Consider the following 27,508-nt stretch of genomic DNA (forward strand, 5'->3'; position numbering starts at 1 on the left):
ATTTCAGTGACTTAATTGGCTGGATGTAAAATAAGAATGGCATTTGTTATCTGCAAGTCTTTGGCCAAAAACTGCTTTACTTTCAAAGGGTGCCAAAATTCACTGGTGTGATTTTGCCAATCCGATAAAGAATAAAAACCTCTCTAAAATCCTTCTAAAACACAATGTAGATGGAACAGTGGATTTGTTTGGCAGAGGTCTTTCTTCAAAATAACTTCATAGAGTGAATGAAAAGGTGATATAGGAGAAGCAAAATTTCACACAAAAAGCTTCACAGTATGATCCGATCTGAGTGTAACAGGTGATAGGCAGAGTTATTTGTCTCCTACTTTTTATATAATGACTGAAACTCTATCTGTACAAGGTAGAGCCCTGAAGAATAACTCAGGACACTGGCCATCAACTTTTTTCAGTTCTGCCGTGTGCCTGAGATTCACACTCTACCCACTCTTTTTCTTCACTATCAGGGTAGTGTTGAGCTCGGCATGAAAAAAAAAAAAAAAAAAAAACAACAACAACAAAAACAAAAAAAAGCAGTTTTTGGAAATATTTTCACCCCTCATTCTTAAGTGAAGACAGAGACCTGTTTTCTTTTTTGTTTTTGTTCTTGTATTGGTTGGGTTTTGCTTTTGTATGTTTGTTTCTTGGCTGGTTCCACACCACCAACCAGAGATTTTTCCATTCTGGGATAAAGTAGGGCAGAAGACAAAATGATTCTCAGCTCAGTTTGTGCATTAAAATCATCCAGGAGACCGCTAAGAAGCCACTAATCAAGATCCACATCCACACACGCTGAAGTAATTGATCCAATGTGGGGCTGACACATCAATATTTCTTAAAGGGCGCTCCTGGTTGAGAGTCAATGTCCTACAGGAAGAACTGTTCACAATTTCAAGAAATCACTCACTGGAATTGGTGGAGGCATCAATCAAAAAGGAAATGAAATGGCTGGTTTTTGTTCTGTGTTGTTTTTCTCCTTCAAAGATCTTCCTCATCACAGCTTTGGTTAGCTTTATTCTACTTTGGTTAGCCTGAGCTTATAAAAAGAATATACAGGATATCAGATACAAATTTCATGTACTTCAATGAACAAAAAAAAAAAAAAAAGTCTTTTAAATGGAAAAAAAAATCAAACTCAAGAGGAGACAAAAACCAATCTTGCCTGCCACTTCCCAACCCTTTAACACCTAACTTCCGACTATCCTAAACTTCCGTTACTACATGTCCTTTGAGGACTTCACCTTTGAGGTGAACTCACTGTATGTTCTACTGCCAACGAGAAGAGAGAAGTTTTCCTACAATGTGATAATACTGATCAATTTATAATGGAATCAGCAATTACTTGTTTCTGCAATTTCCCCCCAAAATAGCTAACACTGACAAAAGTCAGTTATTACACTTTGTAAACTCTTCCAAAATTTATATCTACTATCCCAATACAATGTAATTACTTAGAACAAAGAGTTATATTTTATAACTACATCATCCAGTTGTACTGATTGGGATAATTTGTAACTTGGAAATTACTTATCATTAGACATTAGGAAATATCAAACATATGCTATAGCCATAGTATATGGATTGATAATACCTGTTGTTGTTGTTTTTTTAATTTACAAGGTAAAAATCCTCTCATAGATTTTAATATAGTGTTAAACTTTGATGATTGGGTCAACTCATTCTTTTGCTACAACACTGATCTACTTGGAGAAAGAAGAAAAAAAAGATCTTTGCATCACCAATAGGTTCTCTAAGAAAATTAACTTCAACACTAATCACATGTAAATTTTTTCTAGGTGGGCATTTTGGTGAGGCAATCACCTACCACTTACTGATTGAATTTCTAAGGATACGGATTTGCATTTAATCAATAGCAGGTCCTGAAAAAAGAATATAATCTCCAATTGCATATTATCCAATTTTTATCTAGTCTAGCAATATCTTTGGCGGACTTTATGAATGACAAGAAGTTCATCCATTCTTTTACATATTCTAACGTTTATCCTTTTAAATAGTCAAGCCATCCGAAACCAAGGTATTTATACCATTTTACTTAAACTAGAAATAGCATTATGTAACTGAAGAGTATATTTGTATCTTTCCATGAGGGTTCCCTTGATGTGTCAAACCCTACCAGGCTCTGGCCCATACTCCTAGGGAAAGGATAGGGGAAGGGGAGGAAAAAATGGTTCTAAAAGAAAGATCCTAATGTAACGGATTCATTCATTTACTGTTTTAAAGAACACAGCTCAATGTCGTATTTTTCTAACAATACACGTGCAAATTTTCTTGTGAAGTTCAGCTTTGGCAAAGGAGGAGAAACCTCTTAGTTCACAAAAAGTTTCACGACCATGTCTGTACTTCACTTTTACCACCAGAAAGCCTCTAAAAATCTACTTTAATTTTTACTTACATCTTAATAGAAACTTGCTTATGTTTACCTTGTTTCTTATATTTTATTTTTACATTTATTTAACAGAGACCACATCCAATCTTTAGGGTAAAAAAACCCACGCGATCCTTTTCCCTCTGAACTCAGAGCTATTATATTTAGCTACCTCCATTATAAAGGTATGCAAAGATGTAATACAGCCCTTAAAATTAAGCTATAATCTATATAGATTTCACAATTCATATAATTATTTATAAAGGATGAAAAGTTAACAACTTAGTAGAACTCCATGTACTTCTCATAGTAGAGCTAAATTTACAAAGCGTATTTAAAAGTAAAGCTTTTGAATATAGAATATTAGATGTCATATAATTACCCAGCATGTTTTAACAAATTAAAATATTACCCTTTCTACTGTCAAATACATATGGAATTCCTTTTATGGGGGCTTATCACCAAACCAAATGCTTTATACTCAGTGTGAAAATTCAATCACAATTGTCAAAGATCAAGCTGCTACTTCTGATAACGTACATGATGAGATATCATCTTGTTCAATATAAGCTTTCAACTTGACATGTAGGCTAATAAAAAATATAAAGTTGTAGTATTTATTTTCTTTCTTCCACAACAGAAGAATCCTAAGAGGGATGGTCAAAATATCTAGTATCGTTGCCTGAAAATACAGTCAACTCTTATCTGGAGACAGATTAACTGGTTTACAGATTAGCTGTAGTAAAATAATAGCAGCATGCATTGCTTTTGTAAAAGATTTTTAAATTATTATGCAGCAGCCACTGTCTAGCAGTATGAGACAATGCCTACTCTAACTACATAAAAGGCACAAATTGGTGTCCATTTTGTCTGGTGCATTGTCATTTATTGAGTATTTGCTATGCACCAGGCACTGTATTAGGCTATTCTATCTCATCACTCAGACCTAATCTCTTGTCAACAGCTCCCTTTCGAGGAAGTGTATGAGGGAGTCCACTGCAGTTCTGAGACACAAACTCTACAGAAGAAAAGACCCTTAGCACTAAGAAACAAATTTCAGTTGATTTGTAGGTGTAAACCTCTCCCCAACTTTGCTCTTCATCCTGTTTTTCTTCCTTTGCTTCCTTTCTCAGGGAAAGCCTGAGAAAGGCTTGCCTCTGCTTGCCTCCTTGCCCTTCCACCTCCAAGTTCATTATCAACACTCCAACAGTTCCCTAGATATTCCTTAAATGTGCATACTCCCCTCCCCCCGCCCCTCCCATCCTACCCCAAGTCCTTTTGCCACTACCCTAGCCTGCACTTCCATTGTCTCAAAGTACCTTCACTGTTTCATAACGGACAAATATTTGCTAAATAGTTAAAGCAGCTTCCATCAGATTCCCTTTAAGACACTGAGGTAAACAAGGGGTAGGAAACACTAAAAATAGCCTGAACTCAATCACTTTTGAGCAACCACATCACACATGTCAGTATCGAGGAGTTATCTTTGATCTCTCCTTTTTCCCTTCATCTTCCCTATCTATCTTCTCCGCTTGAGTTCCTCAGTCCACTCTCCTAGATCACGTGCTACATACATCAGTCAGTCAGTCAGTCAGTCAGAGAACCTCTCCCAGCTATAACCCTCTACCTCAGTGCTGTCCAGTAGAATTTTCTACAGTGATGGAAAATGTGCTATATTTATGCTGCCAACACGTATGGACACTTATTGGCTTGAAACATAGCTAGTGTGCCTGAGGCACTTGCTAATTTTATTTAAATTTTAATTAATTTAAATGTAAATAGCCACATATGGCTAATGGCGACAGTACTGGACAGGGCACCTTAACTTTCTTCCACACTGCTATTAGAATTATGTTCTCACAAGACGTCTCTGATATCATCACTTCTACTAAAAACTAACAGGTTTCCATAAATCTTCACCATAAGGAATGGCGCTGAAGGTGCTTTCCAATGTAGACCAATTTACTACTTCATTTGCCTGTTCGCCATTCCTTTCCCATCTAGGCTTCCCATCACTTGGTGTACTCACATACACCGTGAAATGACCCTTCATGCAAACTGATGGATTTAGCTTAGAATGCCTTTTCCTCTCAGGGAACATCCACTCGCACTTCCAGACTCAGCTCAAATTCCTTCTCCAAATGCTTAACTGTCCCCTCCTAACTGTGCTAGCCTCTCTCTCTCAACTCTGTTGCCATAACTTTTTGTATACAGCTCTATTAAAAAAATTAATAATAATTAATGGTGAAAAACGGGGGTTCATGTATGCCGGGTAAATAAGTACATCCATTCAATGGGATGACCAGGTCAAGCATTTGGCACAGGAATAAGCAAGCACTCTACAAATGTGTCAAGTCTTCAATACATGTATTATGAATTGCACCTCCCATGCTAGGGATCTTAACTGAATACATCAAGCTCAGGAACTGAGAGGAAAATAGAAAGATGGAGTTGGGGTGGGGCAAGCTCACAGGTGTTGATACCAACTGGAGGCTTAGGTCAGGAACACTGTATAAGGCAAGTCTCGAAAGCACTGGGAGATTAACTATTCAAGCCAACCCACAGCTAAAACTGAACTTGCTTCTCACCTTCCCTATCTCACTGGCAACGGCAACACTGGTTTCCCCCGCTACCCGAAAGTAGAGTGTCCCCACGAAACCTTTCATTTGGCCTTTAAGCCAAATGGCATAAAGCAAAAAAGCAATCCCCATTTTGTAAAAGTGAAAATCCTCTTCGGATTTCAGTTTGAAAAGAGGTTACATACATGCTAATGTAGGTCTTTCAGAAAAATCAAGTGGTATAAAGCAAACTTCTGGATAGCGGGGAAAATCAGTCATCAAATTCCTTAATCAGGTGGTATAGATGTTAGCAGGTCAAGAACAAAAGAAGGCTTTTCTTGTGATGTGTAACAAGAAGAATTCATTGTAAGCAGATCAATAAAGCACTATTGCTATGGCCCTCTTCCTAGGAAAGAACTCTGTTATATGAAAACAGTGAATATATTTGCCGTAACAGTATTTAACATGTGGAAGAACTCAGGAGGAAAAAAAAAAAATCTCTAAACTTACTCAATTTTCACATCCTTTAAAATTATATTTAGATAGAAACATTTCAAAATCATCAGTGATACCCGAGGTATGTCTGTCTATTCCTAATAAGGGAATCTCCCCCTTTATATAAAGCAGTCTCACTCTTTTCTCCCTTTAGTCAGCTTGCAAAAAACGGAACAAAACAAAAACACACAGAACTATTTAAATAGCTAAAGTAAAAACTGAAGCGACAATCTTAAGCAATTCTCAATATGTATATACCACCATTTGCAGTCACTTGAATTGAATATTAGATTTAAATATTTTGATGTTCCATTTCATTAGGTTGGGAAAGCATAGGTTTATGACATAATTCTGTTATTAAACAAAATCCTTCAGTTGGATTTGCAGATCAGAGAAAATTAATATTTGGATTTAGCTCAGAGGTTGAGTAAATTAGCTCAGTTCACTCTGGGTTTGGGTCCATGCGTTTGGTTCAAATTCTCGATAATGAACACATCAAAATAAAAATATTTAAATAATGTAATCGGGGCTGACATTTAAGAATGAGTGTCCAGGCAAATATGTGTTTAAAAAAAAAACAAACAACTCACTTTACAGAGAGAGCTAAGGTTAAATCCGAAGGTTTGAGCATTCCGGGAGCCAGCGTTCATGTAGTTTCCCATTAGCAACACAAGTTCCAGCAACTTGCTAAAGCTTTTGCTTTTCTTTATCTGCTCACAGGCAGTACTGACAGCCATGATGTCAGGTTTGATGCTGTTCACCTGCTCTTCAAACTGAAGCTTAAAGAGAATAGCACTGAGCCGTGGCCGGAGTCTCTTCACATTGCTCATCTGATTGAAAAGAAAATAGCAGATTTCCTTTAAAATGCATGGTATACTTTAGTACTGTACGACTGCAAGTAATCTGGGATGATTTATTGGTATGACAGTGCCGAGGAAGCAATATGTCCCTTAAAACTGATAGCAAGGAGAGAGAGAAAAGCCTTGCTTGTTTTTGTGAGCAATCAAGAGTCATCCCTCAAAGAAAAAATTAACAATTTAGATGCTCGGGGAAAAGAAAGCTTTAATTAAATGACAAAGTTAAAGTGATAAGGTACATATAATTTTTCAACAAAGACTAAATTTTAAAAAAGGTGGCAGGGTACAGAGGCAACAAATGACAAAGCATTTCTCTCATTAATTTTTGTTCAACACTGGAAAAGGTTGGGTCATGTTTAAAACATTCAGAAAGGTCTAAAGAGGGTTTGTTTTCTTCAAATAGCAACTGCTGTCCTCAGAAGCCCTGCTGACTAACAGTATGTGTTAGATGGAGGGAAAGTAAATAGGTCCCAATTTGTACTAAATTGACTTTCTAGAGAAACACAGAGAAGTAGAATGACTCCTGACACACACTAAATTAGCAGAGTGGATGTTAAGGAACATGGGCGTAGCCAGAGCCAGAAGCCATGCAAAGCTATGGGTCCATCACATGCCAAGTTAACCCTGTTTGGGACTCTGCGTTCCCTTCTTGGGAGCGTGGGGGCTGAAGATGTTGAAAAGAACAAAAAGCCTAGAGAGTCAGCAAGTTCTTGCCTTAAACTTACTCCCCCGTATTCTATCACAGGGGAGAAGAGCCACTTAACTGAAGGCTGGAGACAAAGGGCATTTAAGCTGTGTATGAATTCACTGACCAAACGTGCTAGGGATTGAGACTTGAAACACATTGATGATGCAATAACAGTAAACCTATTGAACTTCAACAGCTATTATAAATAAAAACAGTGTGAGGCAAGGTCAGGAAAAAAAACAAAAACAAAAAACAAACAACCAACAGTGACACAACACCTTACGGTTAAAATAGGGAATAGGTCTGTTAGTCACAGAGTATAAAAGAAAACGTAAAGAACAATGTCACACAAAGCTTATAGGATTTCTGTTCAGGAGACAGAAGACTATCTGCTAATAATACAATGGCTGCTGTTTAAAGTTAAACAGACCAGACAAAAGCCTGGATTTATTAGATCTAAAAAGATATTAGATCCAAAAGGATACTTGCTTGGACATAACAATACAGCCCAGCATACTCATCTAACAAGAACTGAGCAGGAAGGAGTTAACTCTCAGCAGATACATCTTCAGATGGACCAAATCCTTACAGTGATTGAGAAAGTTTCTTAGCAAATAATATAAATATCTAATTCACATTTAGTATTCTCTCCAGTCACCTGATGTTTTAATGTTTAAGTGGACACAGCCAAGATTCTAAGAGTTTGACTGATGTAGTTAATTGCCCTCCACACAGAACTTTTGAAAAGGTCTTAAAATTCTGAGTTCAAGGAATGTCTTCAAATTTGCCTGTCTAGGGGAAATATTTTTTTTCTTCTTACAAGAAAGTAAAAAGGGTGGGGCGCCTGGGTGGCTCAGTGGGTTGAGCGTCTGACTCTTGATTTCGGCTCAGGTCGGGATCTGGCGGTTTGTGGAATCGAGGGAGGCCTATGGCAGGCTCTGCACTGACAGTAGGGAGTCTGCTTAGGATTCCCTCTCTCCCTCTGTCTGCCCCTCGGCTGCTCATGCTCTCGCACTCTCTCAAAATAAACAAACATTGAAACAAAAAAAGTAAAAAGACTATAAGCTCAAAAAAGACATAAGAACAAAACAAGAACTAATAACGGTTTCATAGAATACATTTAGTATAAAATTTTAGAAAGATAAAATGAAGCCCGGTTAGAATGTCAATTGTTAGCAGGCATGAATCCTTCTGTTTGGGCACTATATGTGCAGCTACACTGAGTCAAACAGTGATTACTTCTCATAACGTCATTTCACGTGTCTTTTCTTTTTTTTTAATTTTTTTTTTTTAACGTTTATTTTTGAGACAGAGAGAGACAGAGCATGATTGGGGGAGGGTCAGAGAGAGGGAGACACAGAATCTGAAACAGGCTTCAGGCTCTGAGCTGTCAGCACAGAGCCCCATGTGGGGCTCGAACTCACAGACCGCGAGATCATGACCTGAGCCGAAGTCGGCCGCTTAACCGACTGAGCCACCCAGGTGCCCCCAAACGTGTCTTAAGTGCTCCCAAATAAACTAAAGTCTCTAAATTTTTATGCTTAACCATTGCAAATGGTATTCACATTATATTGGGCCAACTCTGTATTAGTGCTCTATTCCATTTAATATACCCTCTAGAATAGTAAGGTAGAGGACTCACATGAGTACACGTGGTTATGGCCATTCAAAAGGTGTATGATGCTCCCGTGGCATGTTTTCAACCTGTGCCCTTATTCATGATAGTTTGTTACTTTGCCGTAAACATGAGAAGTATCCCAGGAAAATATTATTACAAAATATATTAATTTTAACCTATATTAATGTACTAATTTATGCACAAAGAGAAAAAAACTGCTTAAATGCCTCGATTATACTGTCCCCAAATATGTTAAAGCTTTCCTGCTGACAAGCTAACCATATGTAGCCAGGATAAAGTAATTAATTTTCCTAGAAAAATATAACCTAGATTTGTATGAGTAATGAGTTTACCTGGCACTAGGGACAGGTACCTTGAAAAGACAGAGTAAGTGTATGATGTAATGCAGAACAAAATGCTATGAATTCATGAAAAACCCTGACAAAGCCAGGAAGCCGAAAAACACATTTTAGAGCAACATCTTTTAAAATCAGATGTCCTTTCCATATTGTTCTTTCTTCCAAATTTCAAATAGGATTTAGACTAATAAAAAATAAATGTATTTTAGTGAACAAAAATCACTGAGCTGGAAAAGAACCCGAGAGATCACCTGGAACTCATTCTGGTCTTCAGTCTACTATTGAATAGCCTACTCTGATCCTGCAGGACACATGGCTGTCCCCATTATTTCAAAACAAAAGTCTTAAAGTATACTAACATTCTAAGGTCTAGATCTTGGGATCTGTGATAAGAATAGCAGGGTTCTTTTTGTCATTAATCAAATCCGAGTCTTTCCTCATATAGGATCAAAGAATAAAAAGTTTAAAAATCAGAAAATATATATATTTTTTTTATTCTTGAAGAACGTCTGTTTCTTCATTACTTCACATGATCTGTCAACACAGGATTTGTGTTCCGTTTGCTTACTAAGGAATCTCTCACTTGTCTGCTCCAGGCGAGGCTGAATGCAGAAATGAAGAGCTATGGTGCTCCAAATAATGCTCTCAATGGTAAGAGAGTCACTAAAAAAGAGGAGGAGAAAGAGAAGAAGGTTATGAAAGTTTAACTGTGAGACAGTTAATAATGAAGGGTGCCTGGCTGGCTCAGCTGGTTCAGGGTCCAACTCTTGATTTCGGCTCAGGTCATGATTTGTGAGATTGAGCCCCGAGTCTGGCTCTGTGCTGACAGCGTGGAGTCTGCGTGGGACTCCCTCTCCCTCTCTCTCTGCCCCTCCCCTGCTCATGCTTGTACGCGCTCTTTCCCTCTCAAAATAAATAAACATTTGAAAAAAAAAAGACAATAAATTAGAACTTAACTTTCACAGTTATCCTTTCAACTGATCGATACCTAGTCTTAGTAATGTAAACTCACATCACCAAACTCTGACAATAGGGAGTTGTAATCTGAAGATCAATCTGAAGGCATAAAAAAGAAAGTGAAAATACTTTAACTGTTATTTGAAAGCAGGGGGCAGTGTTCCTGCAATGTCCCCACCCCATAATTAGACATGTTCCATGCCAAATAAAAAAAAAGCCTTTAAAGCAGTGACTGGTGAAAATCAATCAAGAATATCCAGAAGTCTAAGGGTAATTTTTATGTCACACCTGTTTGTTGGCAACATTAAGTGCTGTCAGAGGAGAGACAAGTGAGATGAAAGAACTTGAGAAAATAATAAAGCAACAGGTACGGACTGGATGCCTAAGTCATGACTGCCACCCTTGGATCATCTGATTCTTTCCATCTGTCTCAAAGGGCAAAAAGTAGACAAAGGGCAAAAAGGAAGATGTAATCTTGCATCATTTCATTATGATTATGTTTTCGCACATAATTTTAATGCCATCCACTGTTTTATGGGGGAAACAACAGAATCCGTTAGACATTTTTATACCAACCATGTCTAATACCATATCTGGTCTCTTTAATTTCTTTAATAGATAAGAGATATTCAGGATCCAGCTTATTCGAAACTCGGCGCATTCCCCGCCCCCACCCTCCGCCCTTCTAGCCTGCAGACTTGCACAGGCTCGCCTGAAAAGAAATCTTAGTACGTGCGCAGTTATCTTTGTTATTCTTCCCTAAACTCACTATGGAACTATTTTAACCATCCATTTACCTAACACTACAAGTAACCAACTGACTGAAAAGACACTCACTTTCATCTGAACTGACTGGCTACTCTAAACCTTTATTTCATATATTTTGTACATGTATCAGGAATAACAGAACAAAAAAAGTAAGAGAAAGACAGATACCATATGTCTTCACTCATATGTGGATCTTGAGAAACTTCACAGAAGACCATGGGGGAGGGGAAGGGGAAAAAAAAGTTACTGAGTGGGAGGGAGTCAAACCATAAGAGACTCTTGGATACTGAGAACAAACTGAGGGTTGATGGGGAGTGGGAGGGAGGGGAAAGTGGGTGATGGGCATTGAGGAGGGCACCTGTAGGGATGAGCACTGGGTGTTGTATGGAAACCAGTTTGACAATAAATTATATTTTAAAAAAAAAGGAATAACAGAACAATGTTTCAGGAAGGCTAAAGGACTCCTTCAAGGTCACATGGCAGGTAGGACACGGTCCTCGAGCTAACTTGCTGCCAGTCATGTGTGCGTGTCACTGAGAGCATCAAGTGTGGAAATTAATAATCGTATCTTAAAAGCCATCTAATACTCAAATTACTCCTACTATGTTTTCCTAGGAGTAGGAATGGACTTTCTCCACTGTAGTTATGTGACCAAACACTGTGGAGACACCCGGCTGTACTGTTTCAGATTCCTTTCTTTTTCCAACTGCCTCCTGTTGTGCTGAATTTTTAGTATTTTTTCCAGATTTGTGTTTGTTGTCCCCTCACACTGCACTTTCCACTCATATTTCCTTATTAGCTAATTCTTCTGTTCTCTGTGGAAGAGGTGCAAATAAGCAAAGGGAAGGTGAAAAACAAATGCATCCTTGTCAAAGACAAGACTAGAAAATGACAAAGGGTTGAGGGAGGAAAGCAACAGCTAAGAAAATAATGTAAATCTAATAACAGAATTAAGACACTTTGAAAAAAGTTAACTTGATTTCTTAAACTGCATAAAAAAAAAAATACCTACCCTTTACCGTTAGCTGGCCACTATTTTCAAGATCTCCAGAATGCTCAAGAAAAAAAGAATAGTTTATTTCAAGAAACGCATCAAAAACACAGCTATTTAAGCACCTTATGCCTGGGTAGTGCTCAGAATACAAAAAATGTTTTGTGTTTTTTTTTTTTTTAAATCAATGTGTTCTTATGATATTAAAGCTCCGAGGCTAAAATTATTTTTTAAAAACTACACAACAGCAAAGTACATATGGTATGTTTTTAACATTTTTTCCATAAGAGCAAAGCCAAGAATTATACAAAAAATATTAAAAGGATGAAATGTATATTCCTGCAGCTAGTCAAGAAACAGAAAATTGGTTATAGCCATCAGATACTGCTTTATCTTTGTTTACAAGTGCTTATCAGTTCTGGACCACTAAGGATTTCACAGGAGGTCCAAATGAGTTCTGTCGATACTCAGGATCTGTAAGTGGGAAAGCTAGAGAGCGAGAGACTTATTTAATTTGGCAGTCTTAGCAAATACTCTTAACACAGAAGTTTCATATCTGATGAATTAAAAAGCTGGCATAAAACCCACAACCATTCTGGTGTCTTAAATTCATTCATGTCTGCTTCCAGACAATCCCCGCCCTACCATAAGAAACCCAATGTTTTTATTTTTACCATAATAGCTTAGTTTTGCCTGTTCTTGAAATTGATATTAATGAAACCTTCAGTAAACACTTTTTGTGTCTTGCTTCTTTCACTGAACAAAAGGACTTTGAAATTCATATACATGCTGTGTGATTCGATATTTGGTTCCCTTTTACTAACGAGTGATGTTTTGTTGTAAAAATATACCAACATTTCTTTACTCACTTCTGTTTATGGACTCTTTGTTTTTCAGTTTGGGGCTATGTGGTGGGTTGGGTTAAACAGGGAACTGGACAAATCATATGTCAAGTTCTTACCCCAGGTATCTGTGAATGTGACTTTATTTGGAAATAAGATCTTTGCGGATACAATTAAGGATCTCCATGCGAGATCATGCTGGGTTTAGGGTGGGCTCTAAATTAAGTGACTGATGTCATTTTAATTTTTAAAAAGGGGGGTAGGGAGAGAGAAACACACAGGAGAAGGCAATGCAAAGGAGGCGGCAGAGATTGGAGAGATCCTAGCAGCTAGATAGACAAAGTCGTGACTGTGAGCTGCTATCACAAGTGAGAAGAGAGGCATGGAACACGTTCTCCCTCAAAGCCTCCAGAAGGAGCCAACCTGCCAACACCTCGATTTAGGTATTTTGGTCTCCAGAAATGTGAGAGAATAAATTTGTGGTTTTAAGCCACCGCAGTTGTGGACATTTGTTATTGGAGGCCTGTGGAAACTAATCCAGAACATTCTGAATATTCTTGTATGAATCTTCTCATTTCCATTAAGTGTCTAAAAAATAGAGTAAAAACGTATACTTTTCTAAGAAATTGTCAAACTGTGTTGCTAAGAGGTTTATACTACTTAATACCTGTTTTCTAGTTTTGCATGTTTAGGTCAATATTCCACCCCTCATTAATTTTTCTGTGCGGTATGACAGAGGACTTGAGATTCATTTTAGTTCCTAGGGTATCCAAGTTTTGCAGTACAGTTGGATACAAAAAAAAATTCCTTTCCACCCACTGACTAGCCTTGAAGTCTCTACTGAAAGTCAGTTGATGGTATTGTTGTGGGTTTATTTCTAAACTTTCTAGAAAAAGTTTATTTGTGTATTTTTAAGCCAAAGTGTTACTGTCTTGCTATCACAGTCTAAAAGTCTAAAAGTCTAAAAGTCTTCCAAGTGTGTTCTTTTTCAAAACTCATTTTATGTCTTCTAGGTTCTTTGCATGCCATACGAATTTTTTGTAATTTCCTATCAATTACGCTAATAAAACCTGCTAGGATTTTGACTGGGAATGTGTATCAAATATTCAAAATCTAAGATCATTAGACGGGAAAAAATGACATCTTAACAATACTGAGCCTTCCACTGTAGGAGCATAGAAAGTAGCTCATTTATAATTTCTTTAATTTCTCTCAGCAATATTTTGTAGTTTTTGCCATAGAAAATTAGCATGTGTTAGTGAAAATTTTTCCTAAGTATTTTAGGTTTTTGGATGGTAGAGTAAATAGTACTATTTTTATTTTGTTTTCCAAGATCTCACTGCTTACAGAGAAAAATACAGCTTATTTGCATATACTGATTATTCTGTGATCTTATTAAACTCACTGGTTACTTCAACAAAGTTTGTTTGTATGAATTCATAAGGAATTTACAACAGGTCACTCAAAAATAAAGATGGCTTACTTCCTCATTTCCAATGCACAGGACTTTAAATTCTTTTTCTTTTCTTACTATACAGGTTAAAACATGCATTGTAATGCTGAATAGAAGCATAAGAATAGATATCCTCACCTAGATTCCAATCAGAAATGACAAAGCATTGAATCTTTCACCATCAATTATGAGGGGAGATACAGGTTTTCCATAGATGTCCTCTGTCAGGTTGAGGAAGTTCCTTCTATTTCTAGTTGCTAAGAGTTTTTATTTATCATAAATTCAAATTCTAAATACTTCTCATTTTGCGATTCTTTAGGTAATGTCATTTTTCTCTCCTTTTTCTGGTACTGTGGTTTAGTACATTAATTTTTAAATTAAGCCAACATTATACCACTTGGTCTTTTTATGTGATGAAATATTTGATATATAAAAATATTTTGTTACTCTTTGCATGTATGTTCGAGTCTAATTTTTTGTACTGAAATTCTTTTGAGTCCTGATATCCATAATTTGAGAATTTGGTTTTGTTTTCAGTGTTTCCATTCATTCAAAATAATTTTTTTCTTTGACTCACAGGTAATTAAAAAACCACATTATGCAATTTTCAAACAGTGAGATGTTCCATTATTATTATCCAATTTACTGTTAACAGAAAACACACTCAGCAAGATTTCAATCTTTTGAAAATTATAGAGGTATATTGTATGTCCCCACAGGGTCTACTTTGGTGAACGTACCATGTGTATTTGAAGACAATGCGTACCCTAGAGTTGTTCTGAGGAAGCCCCACAAATATTAGAACAAAACCGCTGACAGAACTTGATTTTCTATGTATTTACTGTCTTTTTTTTCCCTAGAATTTGCTGAAAAAGGGCTATGATAAGGTTAGGATCAGGGAGTTATCTATTTCTCCATTTAATTCAGCCAGTTTGTGCTTGATGAATTTTGATGCTGTTACTAGGAGCTTACATTTTTAAGACGATTATTCCTAGTAAACTACTCCTTTTATCATTGTGTGATATCACTCTTTATTTCTTATAATACGCTCTGCCTTGAAGTATACGTTTCCTGAAATATACGTAACTTTGCTACTTTTCTTATTGTTCTGTTTTCCATTTGTCCCTTCTGCTTTTCAACTACAAAAGCAAGAAAAAGATAAAAGAGATGTAGTCAAGCAATGTTTAGTATTCCGTTTTATTTCTTCCATTGGCCTTTGAGCTCTATTTCTTTTAATTATATTTTTTTCTGGTTGCTGGAAGACTAACAAAATGCATCTTTATATATCAGCCTCCTAGAGTTACTATTAGGTCAATATTGTACGTGTATATATTTTCCTTTTTCTACATTTCACTCACATCTCACACTGCCTGAGATTCATTTCATATGTGTAATGCTATAACAGTGCAATTCCATTTGTGGTACCCCCATCATTTGTGCAATTACTAGCTTTTACTTCTATGTACATTAGAAACCCCATCCTGCCGGATTTTTTTTTAATTATCAATTTTAAGTAATTTATGAGAAGAGGAAACAGTTTATTTACTATTTCAGGCACTCTTATTCCTTTTTGTAGATTGGAAATTTCCATCTGGTGTCATTTCCCTCTGGCTTGAAGGATAACCTTTAGCATTTATTTCTTGTAGGGCAGGTCTGATGGCTACAAACTCAGCTCACTAAAAATGTCTTAATTTTACCCTATTTTTGGAAGGGTATCTACTAAATAGAGAATTTTGACTTTACAGGTTTTGTTTTTAAGTTTATTTATTTTGAGGAAGCGAGGGAGGGAGGGAGGGAGGGAGGGAGGGAGGGAGGGAGGGAGAGAGAGAGAGAGAGGGAGGGAGGGAGGGGCAGCGGGGAGCCTGAGGTGGGGCTGGAATTCAGGAACCCTGAGAACATGAACTGAGCTGAAATCAAGAGCCCAACACTTAACCGACTGAGCCACCCATGTGCCCCTACAGGGTTAGTTTTTCATTATTACTTCAACACTTTACACCCTTCCGTTGACTTCTGCTTTCCATTATTTCTGCAGCGTTAGCAAAATCTCTCATTTTCCCACATGCGATGTGTCTGCCCATCCCTAATGCACCAGGTTACTATCATGATTTTTCTTTATCTTTGGCTTTCAGCAGTTTGACCAGGATGTGCCAAGGTCTTTTTTTTTTTTTTTTTTTTTCCTTTACATTATCCTGCTTGGGATATGCCAGCTTCTTGAATCTTCAATTTCTACTCCTCACCCAATTTACCCAATTTGGAAGTCTTGGCCATTATTTCTTCAAATATTTTGTCAGCCACAATCTCACTCTCTTCTCCTTTGGGGACTCCAATTACAAGTGTTTTGGAATGACTGGTATTGACCCACAATACCTAAGGTTCTGTTAGTTTTTTACACTTTTTTTTTTTTTTTTTTGGCCTACATCCTTAAGATAAAATTACCTCTGTAGAAAGGCCTTCAAACTCGCGGACTCTTCCGCATCTCCAATACACTATTAAACCTACATGCTAAATATTTCAATTCAGTGATTAAACTTTTCAGTTTGAGAATTTCCATATGGTAAATTTTTACAGTTTTCATTCCCCTGAAGAGATTTCTCCATTAAGACCATGTTGTTGTTGTTTTAATTCCTTGAAGATAATTTCCTGTAGTTCTTTGAACATATGCATAATATCCACAGTAAAGTCTTTGCCTGTGAAATCCCAAATCCGGGCCATCTTGGGTCTGGTTTGATTTTCTTTGATGATAAATCCCATTTCATTTTTCTTTACTATTTAATGTTACCATACCGCAACAACTGTTGAGTTATAATACTCCTTTGAGGAATGTTCATTCTAGTTTTAGCAGGCAAATCACTGGGTGATCACCTTAAGTTGTATAGGCTTGAGTTTACTCACTGTTAGTGTAGTGGTGGGAAGTAAAGGATTCACCCTAGCCCCTGGAACTTGGTATCTAAACTTTCTTCCCGGAGGAGTCTGCAAGACTCGATTATAGTTTTCCTTAAGGTGAGTCCTGAGTAGGTCCTTCTTTTTTGTTTTGTTTAAAATTTCTTCTAATGTTTATTTATCTTTGAGAGAGAGAAGGTGGGGGGGGGGGGGCAGACAGCGAGGAAGACACAGAATCCAAAGCAAGCTCTAGGCTCTGAGCTGTTGAGCCGGATACGGGGCTCGAACCCACAAACGGTGAAATCATGACCTGAGCTAAAGACGGACGCTCAACTGACTGAGCCACCCAGGTGCCCCTAGAGTAGGTACTTCTTCAGGGTGTGGTACTCATTCCTAAAGTACAACCTTTCCAGTTGTTTGAATAAATACCCAAGTGAGCAAATGAGGTGCTAAGATGATTTCTCTATTTTGTCAGAGCCAGAAATCCCATGCCTCCCAGCAATGCTGGACCTCTAGGATCTCCACTCCACTCCCAACTTGTAACAAGTGCCCTGTGACAAATCTCGATCAGCCTAGGAACAGCGCAGCCTCCAGGCACAGACTCAGTGGAGATCTGCACAAGGACCAAAGAGGACCCTTTCTGTACAACCCCTCCCCCTTTAATGCCCTGCCCAGGAGAGTCCAGCTGTTTCAACTGCTACAAATTCTGATCTCTGCCTCTTCTGCTTAGAGAAAAACAGCCTCTGCTTAAACTTCAGTTCTCTGTGCTATAACTGTAAATTTTTCGCCAGGCCAAAAGCTGGGCCCTCATGAAGTTAGTATAGTTTCTGTTTTCTCAAGGCTTGCAATTTTTCTCTACTGGTTGTCTACGGTCTTAAAACAGACGACTTGCATATTTTGCCTAGTTTATCTCTGTTAGTGGTTTACACAGCTTTGGCTAATTTATTCCTAAGTCTTTTATGTTTTTGTTATGTTACCGTAAATGGAATTTTAAAAACTTATAATTTCAGTTTTAAGAATACCAAAAAATCTTTACCCAGATTAACCCATTGTTTGTATTTTGCCCCACTTGTTTTATCCTATTCTCTCTCTCTCCCTCCATCTTATACACACACACACACACACACACACACACACACACACTTGGTTACAGTGATGTTCACCAGTTTTTCCAATGTAAAATTGCTATATTTTTCCTTTATAATTAATAAGCATTTTATAGGGAGATACTTTGAGACTTTGTGAATAGTATGTATATAATCCATTTTCATCAATTTTTCACCTTCATGTTAATGGGGACAGACCACTAAGGAGAGTATTATAGTATTTATTCAACCTTATTAAAAATGCACTTTAAGACCCTTTCTGAAGGCCTCAAGAATGAGACGCAAAGCAGCCTATAGCTACAATTACACCTTAAGCCACAAGTGTGACACAACTATCTAGTCTATGGTAACTTAGTTCCATGAGTCCAGTCTCCCCCTTTCCATTATGTTTCCAAAATAGTCTCAGAAGAGAATATGGAAACCTATATAATGAGATTTGCAGAATACAGAAAATGCTTCCCAGGCACTAGATGATATTTGGATCTAAAAAAGCAACCTTAAAACAATGTTGTTTGCAAAGTGATGAATCATAAGAGACCTTTTTGCTTATAACTACAAAATGCTTTAGGCTTTATTTCAAATGAATGATGTATGGCTAGTAATTAGTATGTGACTGTAATGATGTTTTGTTTTGTTTTTGCAAATGAAACAAATTAAGCAGATTGTGCCATAAAATTTCAATACTATATAGATGGTCTAACTAGAAAGCATCATATTTCCATACCAAAAAACAACAAAGAATCCACATTTCCTATTACGGACTTAAATGCCCCACTTTTTAGTTGTCTATTTAGATGATTTAAAATCCCAAAGAAGAAAACACCCAAATTTCTAAAAACTTAATTTCAAGTTCAACAATTTCAGCTCCTACTTGAACATTCTAAGTAATCTGCATCTATTAATAACTCAAAGTTAACCTTTAAATACTAAAATAAATTGGTCCAGTAATGAAGCATACAGAAACCACAACTAAAAACAACTTCAAGTACAGTGGGCATCTACAGCAAACAGAAACGTAAGAGTGGTGGGCACCACAAGAAATGGAGTATTATCTTTTCATGTCCTAGAAGTACAAGCTCATAGCTGATCAGTAACAGTTATTGGTTGAGTGAACAGGTTGCCTCATCTATGAAATGGTAATGCCTATTTCTGGAGTTATGTCAGAGCCAGATACAATTACTCATTTATGTGTCAAATATTTATTGAGCATTTATTATGTGCCAAACACTCTTTTTGGCCTTGGAGATTCACATTAAAAATAAGATGACAAGAACTTGGTCCAAATGGGGTGTGCTGTAAGTAAGCAGGCAGAGAAAGGAAGAGAAAAACAGAAACGAATAGACAAGATCCTTTCAGATAAGGACGAGTGCTATGACTAAGTAGGGTTCAAGAGATAGAGAATGATGGGGGGCATCATCATGATGAATGCGTTCATGACAAAGTGGCATTTGGGCTGAAACAAAGGGATCTGCAAGAGTAAAGACAAATCTGAGGTGGGGATAGCAATTGAGTATGGCTGCAACACAGTAAATAAGAAAGGGAGTGGTAAACTGAGTTTCAAGAAATAGACACTAGATCATCTTACAAATTATAATCAAATTAGAAACTATTAGAACTTCCAAAGGGAAATTCCTCTTCTGGCCAAAGATGGAAAAACAGGGACTAGACTTACTACCCTGCCTGAAGCAATAGTTTTCAGACAGTAGACATCAGTGTGGGACAGTGGCACCTGAGAAAGGGGAAACAAGGTGAGCTCTATGACTGTGCTAGCTCACTTTTTAGAAAGAGTTTCCAAACTGCAGCACAGAGAGGAGGAAGCCAGGTAGAATCATGGGGTCTCCATGAGTTGAGGAGAGGCAGGTGAGAGTCTGCTAATGCCAAGGCAGATAGAGTTCTTTGGACAGAGTACCAGAAAGAAAAGAGTAGCACAGAGAAAAAGCTTGGGATATCTCAAGAGATTTCCCCTATGTCTTTAGCTCTGGTACTGATGAGCACACGCATGTAAGAAAACCACTAGAGGCTGGAGAAAGAATCAGCTAAAAGCACTGGAGGTAACTGTGCCTGATTCTCACACAGGGCTAGGAACAGTACTTGATCCCATCAGCCAGAGTGGGAAAACTTCAAAATTCATGGGATATTGAGTAGAATACTTAGCAGACTATTACTGAGTATCACTCTTGGGGGAAAATAAGCTCTAGATTGAAGGCTCCTCTGATTCTATGTAACAAAGCTTAAATACAAGCCACATAAGTATCAAACTATTTGCAAGTAATCTAACTGTCTCCCCAAACAAAGCACAAGAGTATTTATAAGAGTACAAAAGTATCTACAGCACAACATGGTAAAAAAAAAAAAAAAAAAAAAAAAAAAAAATTGGCACCCAAACAAAGATTATTAGCCACCCAAAGTGGTAGGAAAATATAACCACCTAGGAGAATATTTAATAAACACAGATCCAGAAATACACGAATGACAGAAACAATAACCAGAAAGAAGTTATTATAAAACTATTTCATATGTTTGACAGGGTTGTAGAAAGAATGAGAATTTTCAGAAGAGAAAAGATATTTTTTTTTTAAAATAGGGGCGCCTGGGTGGCACAGTCGGTTAAGCGTCCGACTTCAGCCAGGTCACAATCTCGCGGTCCGTGAGTTCGAGCCCCGCGTCAGGCTCTGGGCTGATGGCTCAGAGCCTGGAGCCTGTTTCCGATTCTGTGTCTCCCTCTCTCTCTGCCCCTCCCCCGTTCATGCTCTGTCTCTCTCTGTCCCAAAAATAAATAAAAAACGTTGAAAAAAAAATTAAAAAAAAAATACCCAAACTGAGTTTCTAGAGAAAAAAAGTTATGATATCTGAGATGACTGAATAGGAAAAACAACAGATTAGACACCACAAAAGAAAAAAACTGGAATACATAGCCACAGAAATTATCTCAAATAAAAAAATTAAAAAGAAAACAAACAAAAAAACAGAGACAAATATGGAACACCTTCAAAAGGACTAATACATGTGTAATAATAAAATATATGCAAATGAAGTCCCTGAAATAGAGGAAAGAGGTACAGAAAAAGTAACTGAAAAAAAGTAATGGCTAAACTTTTACAATTCAAAAACTATAAACCCAGAGATCCACAAGCTCAATGAACTCCACAGCCTAGAAATATGAAGAAAACTACATCCAAGGTACATCATAATCAAATTGTCCAAAACTAGTGAGAAAGAGAAAAATCTTCAAAATCAGACAAAAAAAAAAAAAAAGACATAACAAAGGAATAAAGGTAAGAATGATGGCAGACTGCTTGCCCAAAATTATGCAAACAACGAGACAGTGAAGTAACACGTTTGGAGTACTGAAAGGAAAAACTATCAATCTGGAATTCCATATCCGTGAAAACACTTTTCAAAATGAAGGTGGTGAAAAGAATTCCCCAGACGTACAAAAAATGAAAGAATTCATTAGCACTGGAAGAAATATTACAGTTATTTCTTCAGGGAGAAGGAAGAGGATTCTAAGTCAAGATTTACACACATAAGTGAAGAATGCTGGAAATGGTAGATATGTGAGCAGACATAAAAGACAAATGATTATTGACAGTAAAAACAATAACCATGTGTTAGGAGATTTAAACATGTTGAGGCAAAATGTATGATAACAATAGCACAAAGCCCCCAAGTGTTGGAAAACAGGAGTACATCATTTTAAGACTTCATACCACACAGAAAATGGTATAATATCATTTGAAGTTAGTTAAAAATATATATTATAAACACTAATGCAAGCATTAATAAAGTAGTAACTAATAAGTCAACAAGAAGATAAAGTCACTACAATATTTAATCCAAGAGAAAAAGAGTACCAAAGAATAGATGACAGGGAAAATAAATAGCAAAACAGTAGATTCAAACCCTACCATATTAGTATCCCACATTAAAGGAAAACGGTCAATACTACACTGAAAAGGTAGAAATCATTAGATTGGATTAAAAAAGTCATTATGCTGCCTGTAACAATAGTAGTTTAAAAGGAAAAGAACAAAAAAGATAGACCATGTTACCACTAATCAAAATAAAGCTGGAGTGGCTGTATTAACACAGCACAAAGTAAATATTAAAACCTTTAGAGAGTATTTTAAAACTTGGAGGTGACATAATCTCATTTAGGGTTTTTATTTTTTTCCATTTAGTTTTATGATAAGTGATCACTAGATGCTATGTGGAAAAAGACAATACATTTAAACATGCGGCATTCCACCTTCAGCAACCTTAAAGATTTAAGGGTCAAATGTGTTAAGGGGGGGTATGATGAGGGAGTGTAAGGCAGGCTGCCACAGTGCAAACACCCTCTCCCACAGGTGGGATATTCCTCAGGCACTCCTGGAGATCATGTGATCTCTATCAGTTATATGTCTTAGTAAATTACAAGAAAAAAGGCAATCTTATTAATAGCCTAACCTCTGGAAACCTATAGACTCAGTTTTCTGGAGTCCCAACATCACCCTCCCCTCCATAGTGACGTGGGGAACAAAGACAAGAAGGAAATGGTAGGTGAAATTAAATTTCTTTATGACCCGCAGTCCATTGACAAATACTTGGGGCAAATACAGAGTAGTATAACATGTCTCCAGGAACTCCCTAGTGTCTTAATGTTAATGTCTTACTAGAAGGAAAACAACCTTAGCTTGACAATAGCAAGGCCTCTGTACCTTAGGAGCCCTCTTGAGCACATCAAAATCCTTCCGGAGGCCTCCCTTTTGACTTTACCTCCCCCAGCTCCATAGTATATAACCACTCACTCTTCACAACCCCTGTGCAGCTTTTTCTGCCCACGGGTCCTGTCCCCATGCTTTAATAAAATCACGTTTTTTACACCCAAAAAATAAATATAAATGACAATAAAACATGAGACATAGGGCCTGAAACACAGTAAGCAATCAACAAACAGTAAAAACAAAAATGTATGCAGTTAATGAGGGACTGCCCCAGTAACACCATCCTTAAGGGTTAATGTTTTCTCAACAGTATTGTTCTAAAATTAATACCCACACTTTATTCTATTTTAAATTTGGCTCCCCTTTACCATTCATTAACATGTATGAAACAAAAGCACTCTAAGCATGGCGATCGCTGCCTGACTTGCAGGGCTTCATTTAATAAAAGAGGGATTATGAGAAATCATCAAAATACCATAAACATGATACTTACATTTAAGAGCCACTTTGGCTAAATCCTCTACACTTTCAAGTGGTTAATTAATTACATGCTGAAGATTGATCAGTGGACCAGATAAAAATTAGTCACAGAGTAAAACAGAAAGTTGGATCTGAAGATAAGATGCAAACATATGTATGTATGTGTGTGTACACACACACACACACACACACACACACACACACACACACACAGAGAGACACCACAGCCAGACCTTTGGATGTAATTCTAGCCAGCTGACCCTTTTATCTCTATCTCCAGAAGCTGATCTCACTAGCCGACTTTCAAGTTTTGGGTGGTACTATGGAGAAGGAAGGTCAGGGATAGTGGAGGTAAGAGTGACACAGGAAAAACTCTGTTATATATTAGATTATTCAAAAGTAATGAAGAATAAGAGGGTCTTTTCCTGTAACATTTGCTAATTACCTCATATTTTAAAGTAACAACTTTCCCCAAACATTCTTAAATGACCAATTCCTTGCTTTGACTTTAATTTCTCCTATGCCATTTTACAAATTCTTGCTCCTTCTCCAATGCCAGAATATTAATGGCAATATTATCATTAAGAATGATACCTTGCTGTGTTTCTTGGTATTGATTGTTTGCACTTCTTATACTCTGTTTCTACATTAGGACAAAATAAAATTCATTCAGGGGCTTCTAAAAATAAAATCAATGGCCTGGAAATTCATTATTTGGGTTTCTGCTTCAGTTCAAGTCATTGATTTGGGGGCGGAGGGGTGCGGTGCGTTTGAGAGCGTTCAAGCCAAATCATTGTGATACATTTTTCTGGCAACTCCTCTGCCCTTCAGCCATAAAGTATGTCTGTTACTTTGTTCAAAGATGTCAGAGGGGCCAGGTCTGTGTCTGCATTTCAGGAAAAATGGGGAACTATGTAGACACTGATGGCAGGACTCAGGCAGTGGACTTAACCAATAAAGGATAAGGCTACAGCTCAGAGCCATGGTTAGGGAAAAGTAAGTAGAAACCTGCATTGTGGGGAGGATGACATTGGGGAAAGGTAGTCTTCAGCCGGCAAGCAAGGTAACTACTAAAGCCAGCAGGAAGAATTATAGATAGTTCCAAAGGAGATAATAAGAATCTAGTAAGAAATAAGGGGCTAAGAACACAGCAGATAAAGCCCTCCTAAGAGAAAAACTTAGAAAAGTCAGTAAGGCAAAAGAGTGCATAAAGTTACAGAATGAGAGAGAACAGACTGGTAGATGGAAAATTAAACAATAAAGGGAAGGACTGTCACGAAGCTAACTGAACTGGTTTTCACTTAAGTACATTCAAACTATAGAATGCTTTTAAAAAAAATTCTGGGTCAGAACTTAGGCAAAGCATAAATAAAGGAAGTGTCAAGAAAACCTCTACTACAAAGCTGCTGGAACTTTAAATCCTTTCAGAACATACTAGCGTTCAACTGATCAGAATGATTTAGGTGCTTTACTGTGGCTAGTGGTTCCAAGGGCAGCTACTTTCAAAGGAAACACTGATAAAATAGGATAGACAGACTCTACTTGGCCACAGCATAAAACTTCAGTAATGCCAACAACTACCGCAGGAAGACACGTAATGTGACGTCAATGAGTAAAAAGAAAAAAAAAAACAATTGAGGGGTGTCTGGGTGGCTCAGTCGGTTAAGCCTTCAACGGCTCAGGTCATGATCTCATGGTTCACGGGTTCGAGCCCTGCATCTGGCTCTGTGCTGGCAGCTCAGAGCCTGGAGTCTGCTTCCGATTCTGTGTCTCCCTCTCTTTCTGCCTCTCCCCCACTTGTGCTCTGTCTCTTTCTCTCAAAAATAAACATTAAAAAAATTTTGAAAAAAAAATCAATACGACATTGGGTCCAATCACAGTTTCAGCATAAAGCCACAGACTATGAGAACTCTTAAACATATTAAAATTTATGCTAAATCGTGACTATTTAATGTATCATTATAAGTTAATGTACTGTAAGTGCTATAGTACACACACACAATTAGATTTTCCTAGCAGATGGGAACTTGGACAAATATAATATGTCAAATAACTTGGTAGTGATGAGACTGGTGGTATAAAAGTTAACATGAGCTTTTCAGTGAAGGGGGGTGGGGAATCACTTTGCTTCCTATCCTATGCCTCAGATAAGTACAATATATGGACTTGGATACAAAATTGCCATCCTTGGTAAAGAAAGAAAAATAACATTAATAATGGATAATAGCTGAGTTGCAGGACAGGAAACTTGACCCAATGTTAGAGGGAAGAAAACAAACACATTTATCCTTTTAAAAAGGCCACGTCTGGTATGGAAGATAAGGATGTTTAATGAAACGTACAATTCAATACAAAATGAAAATATAAGCAAAGAAACAAAAGGAAAAGACAAAACAAAACAAAACTCAGACAAGTCCCATAATGAACCAAAAAAATATAGGACCAAACACCATCACCTTCTGTTTCAGGAGCCATCATGCAAATTAAGTTAAATGAAACTATACAATGAATCTGGGTATTCCAGAAAAGTTTTCAATGGCTCTCACCCCTAATATCACAATGCCAGCTTTCTGTCAACCAGGGTACAGGAAATGAGAGAAAAGCTTCTCAGTGAAGTCACTGGTCAGGCCAGTGACATTCCAGAAACATACACACTCATCAGGCTTTCCAAGGAAGGACAGAGGATTTTCCTCACATTTGGCCCTAAGTTTCTGAAGATAAAAAATGGTATTTGATTTCTACAAAGAAAAGCAGGGATAGGACTTGTCTGAAGCAAAAATGTAATGTAGGCTAAAGCCTAGCTTTAAAAACCTTTCCCTTGTTTGCCTTTCGCCCACCTGCTGTATGCATCTACTTCTTGCCTAACAGATCAAGAGCTTTATACTGAGAAATAGTACAGTATGGTAGAAACAAAATATAATTCAGAAATCCTGAACGTGAATCCTTCTCTTCTGTTTATAAAGTAGGGGGGTTAAGTCACCTACTCTCTATGAATTTCAGTTCTTGCAACCCTAAAAGGGCTGCCGTGAGGGATGAGGGATATTATCAGGCAAATGTATACAAACATACTTTGCGAAACGTTTATCACTATACAAAAGTCAAAGAAAGTAGTTGTCATGTAGTTACTTGTATGTTCAATGGTTGCTCATTTGCTGGAATACTTACATCATTAACCTAAAACTCCAAAATTGCTCTCCTGGCTCCTATCATCCAAACCCTCACTTTCTAGATGTAACAAGTTTCAGACATCATATTTAAAAAATAATCAAACTAAACTATCATAGAGTCAGATTCTAATCTCTAGCTACCCCATTCCATGAGATGACTTACAAGCAGAAGTCTAACTGCTGTTTTGTTATATTTCATATAGTTAAATTCAATTCTGCCATCTTTTTTTTTTTTTTTTTGCCCTTGAGCACATTTTTTGTAATAACCATCAAGCTGTTACTATACACAACTGGACGATTTTAATTTCAGGAGATTTCTAAGGCTAAGGTCTTCAGTTGGATAGATCCAGTCAGGTCAACTTAGTTCATATTTCTGGTTCTAACATGTGCAACTAATATCAGAAGTGAAAGATACCCTAATCAGGTTTTCAGTAACTTGAATTGTACTCTTGAAGGTTTTTCCCATAAACAGAAAATAACTACTCTGGCACCACATTTCAACACAAAATCCAGGAGTCATGATAATTGATCGTACCTAAAATGTTCATCAATCAGTACTTACTTTTCTACCACACCCCAACTCATCCCCTTTATGCTTCGTGCAACAGTGAATTGTGTATATTTAAAAAATATACAAAGTAAAAAGCCTAGAATATCTAAAAATTGTTCAAAAGGAATTGATAAATAATTGTAAGGTGGACAAAATCATTGACAAAGAGGAGGGTATGAAGAAAGAGCAGAGGACAGAATCTGAGTAAGACCATGATTTAAGTATCAAAAGAAATGGGAAGAGACTCTGGGAAAGAGTCAGACAAGCAGCACATGGGAGCCACAGGAGAATGACAAGCAAGTAGATAAAGCTAACGGGGTGAAAGGCTGACCACATGTCAAGAGCATACAGATGAGACATGAAAGGACTTATGTTGGATCTGGAAATATGATGTTGTGCATACCCTGAGAGTAACTCACAAGACCTAATGGAAGGAAAAACATATACATAAAACACGTTAGAGGATCAAAGTAGGTCCTAACTGGATCTCAACACAGGAGAAGAAAAACATTTAAAATACAACCATGATGAAGATAGCAGCTAACATAATTATTGGGTACTGATTCAGTACTGACTGCACATGAACGTTCTCCTTTAAATTTTACCACCACCTAATGAGATAGGTTCTAAGATCACCCACATTTCCT

At 37.2% G+C, this 27,508-nt stretch overlaps 1 protein-coding gene across 1 annotated transcript in view; it reads right to left on the bottom strand.

Moving 5' to 3' along the window:
• The window catches only part of DIAPH3 (diaphanous related formin 3), a 514,561-nt gene that overhangs the window by 234,290 nt on the left and 252,763 nt on the right, over window positions 1-27,508 (bottom strand). The window contains exon 21 of the mRNA XM_043580147.1: window positions 6,030-6,269. Within this exon, the coding sequence (XP_043436082.1) occupies window positions 6,030-6,269 (240 nt within the window). The remainder of the gene's footprint in view (window positions 1-6,029; window positions 6,270-27,508) is intronic.

Source organism: Prionailurus bengalensis, chromosome A1 (genome assembly GCF_016509475.1).
Source record: "Prionailurus bengalensis isolate Pbe53 chromosome A1, Fcat_Pben_1.1_paternal_pri, whole genome shotgun sequence".
Classification (NCBI taxonomy): domain Eukaryota; kingdom Metazoa; phylum Chordata; class Mammalia; order Carnivora; family Felidae; genus Prionailurus; species Prionailurus bengalensis.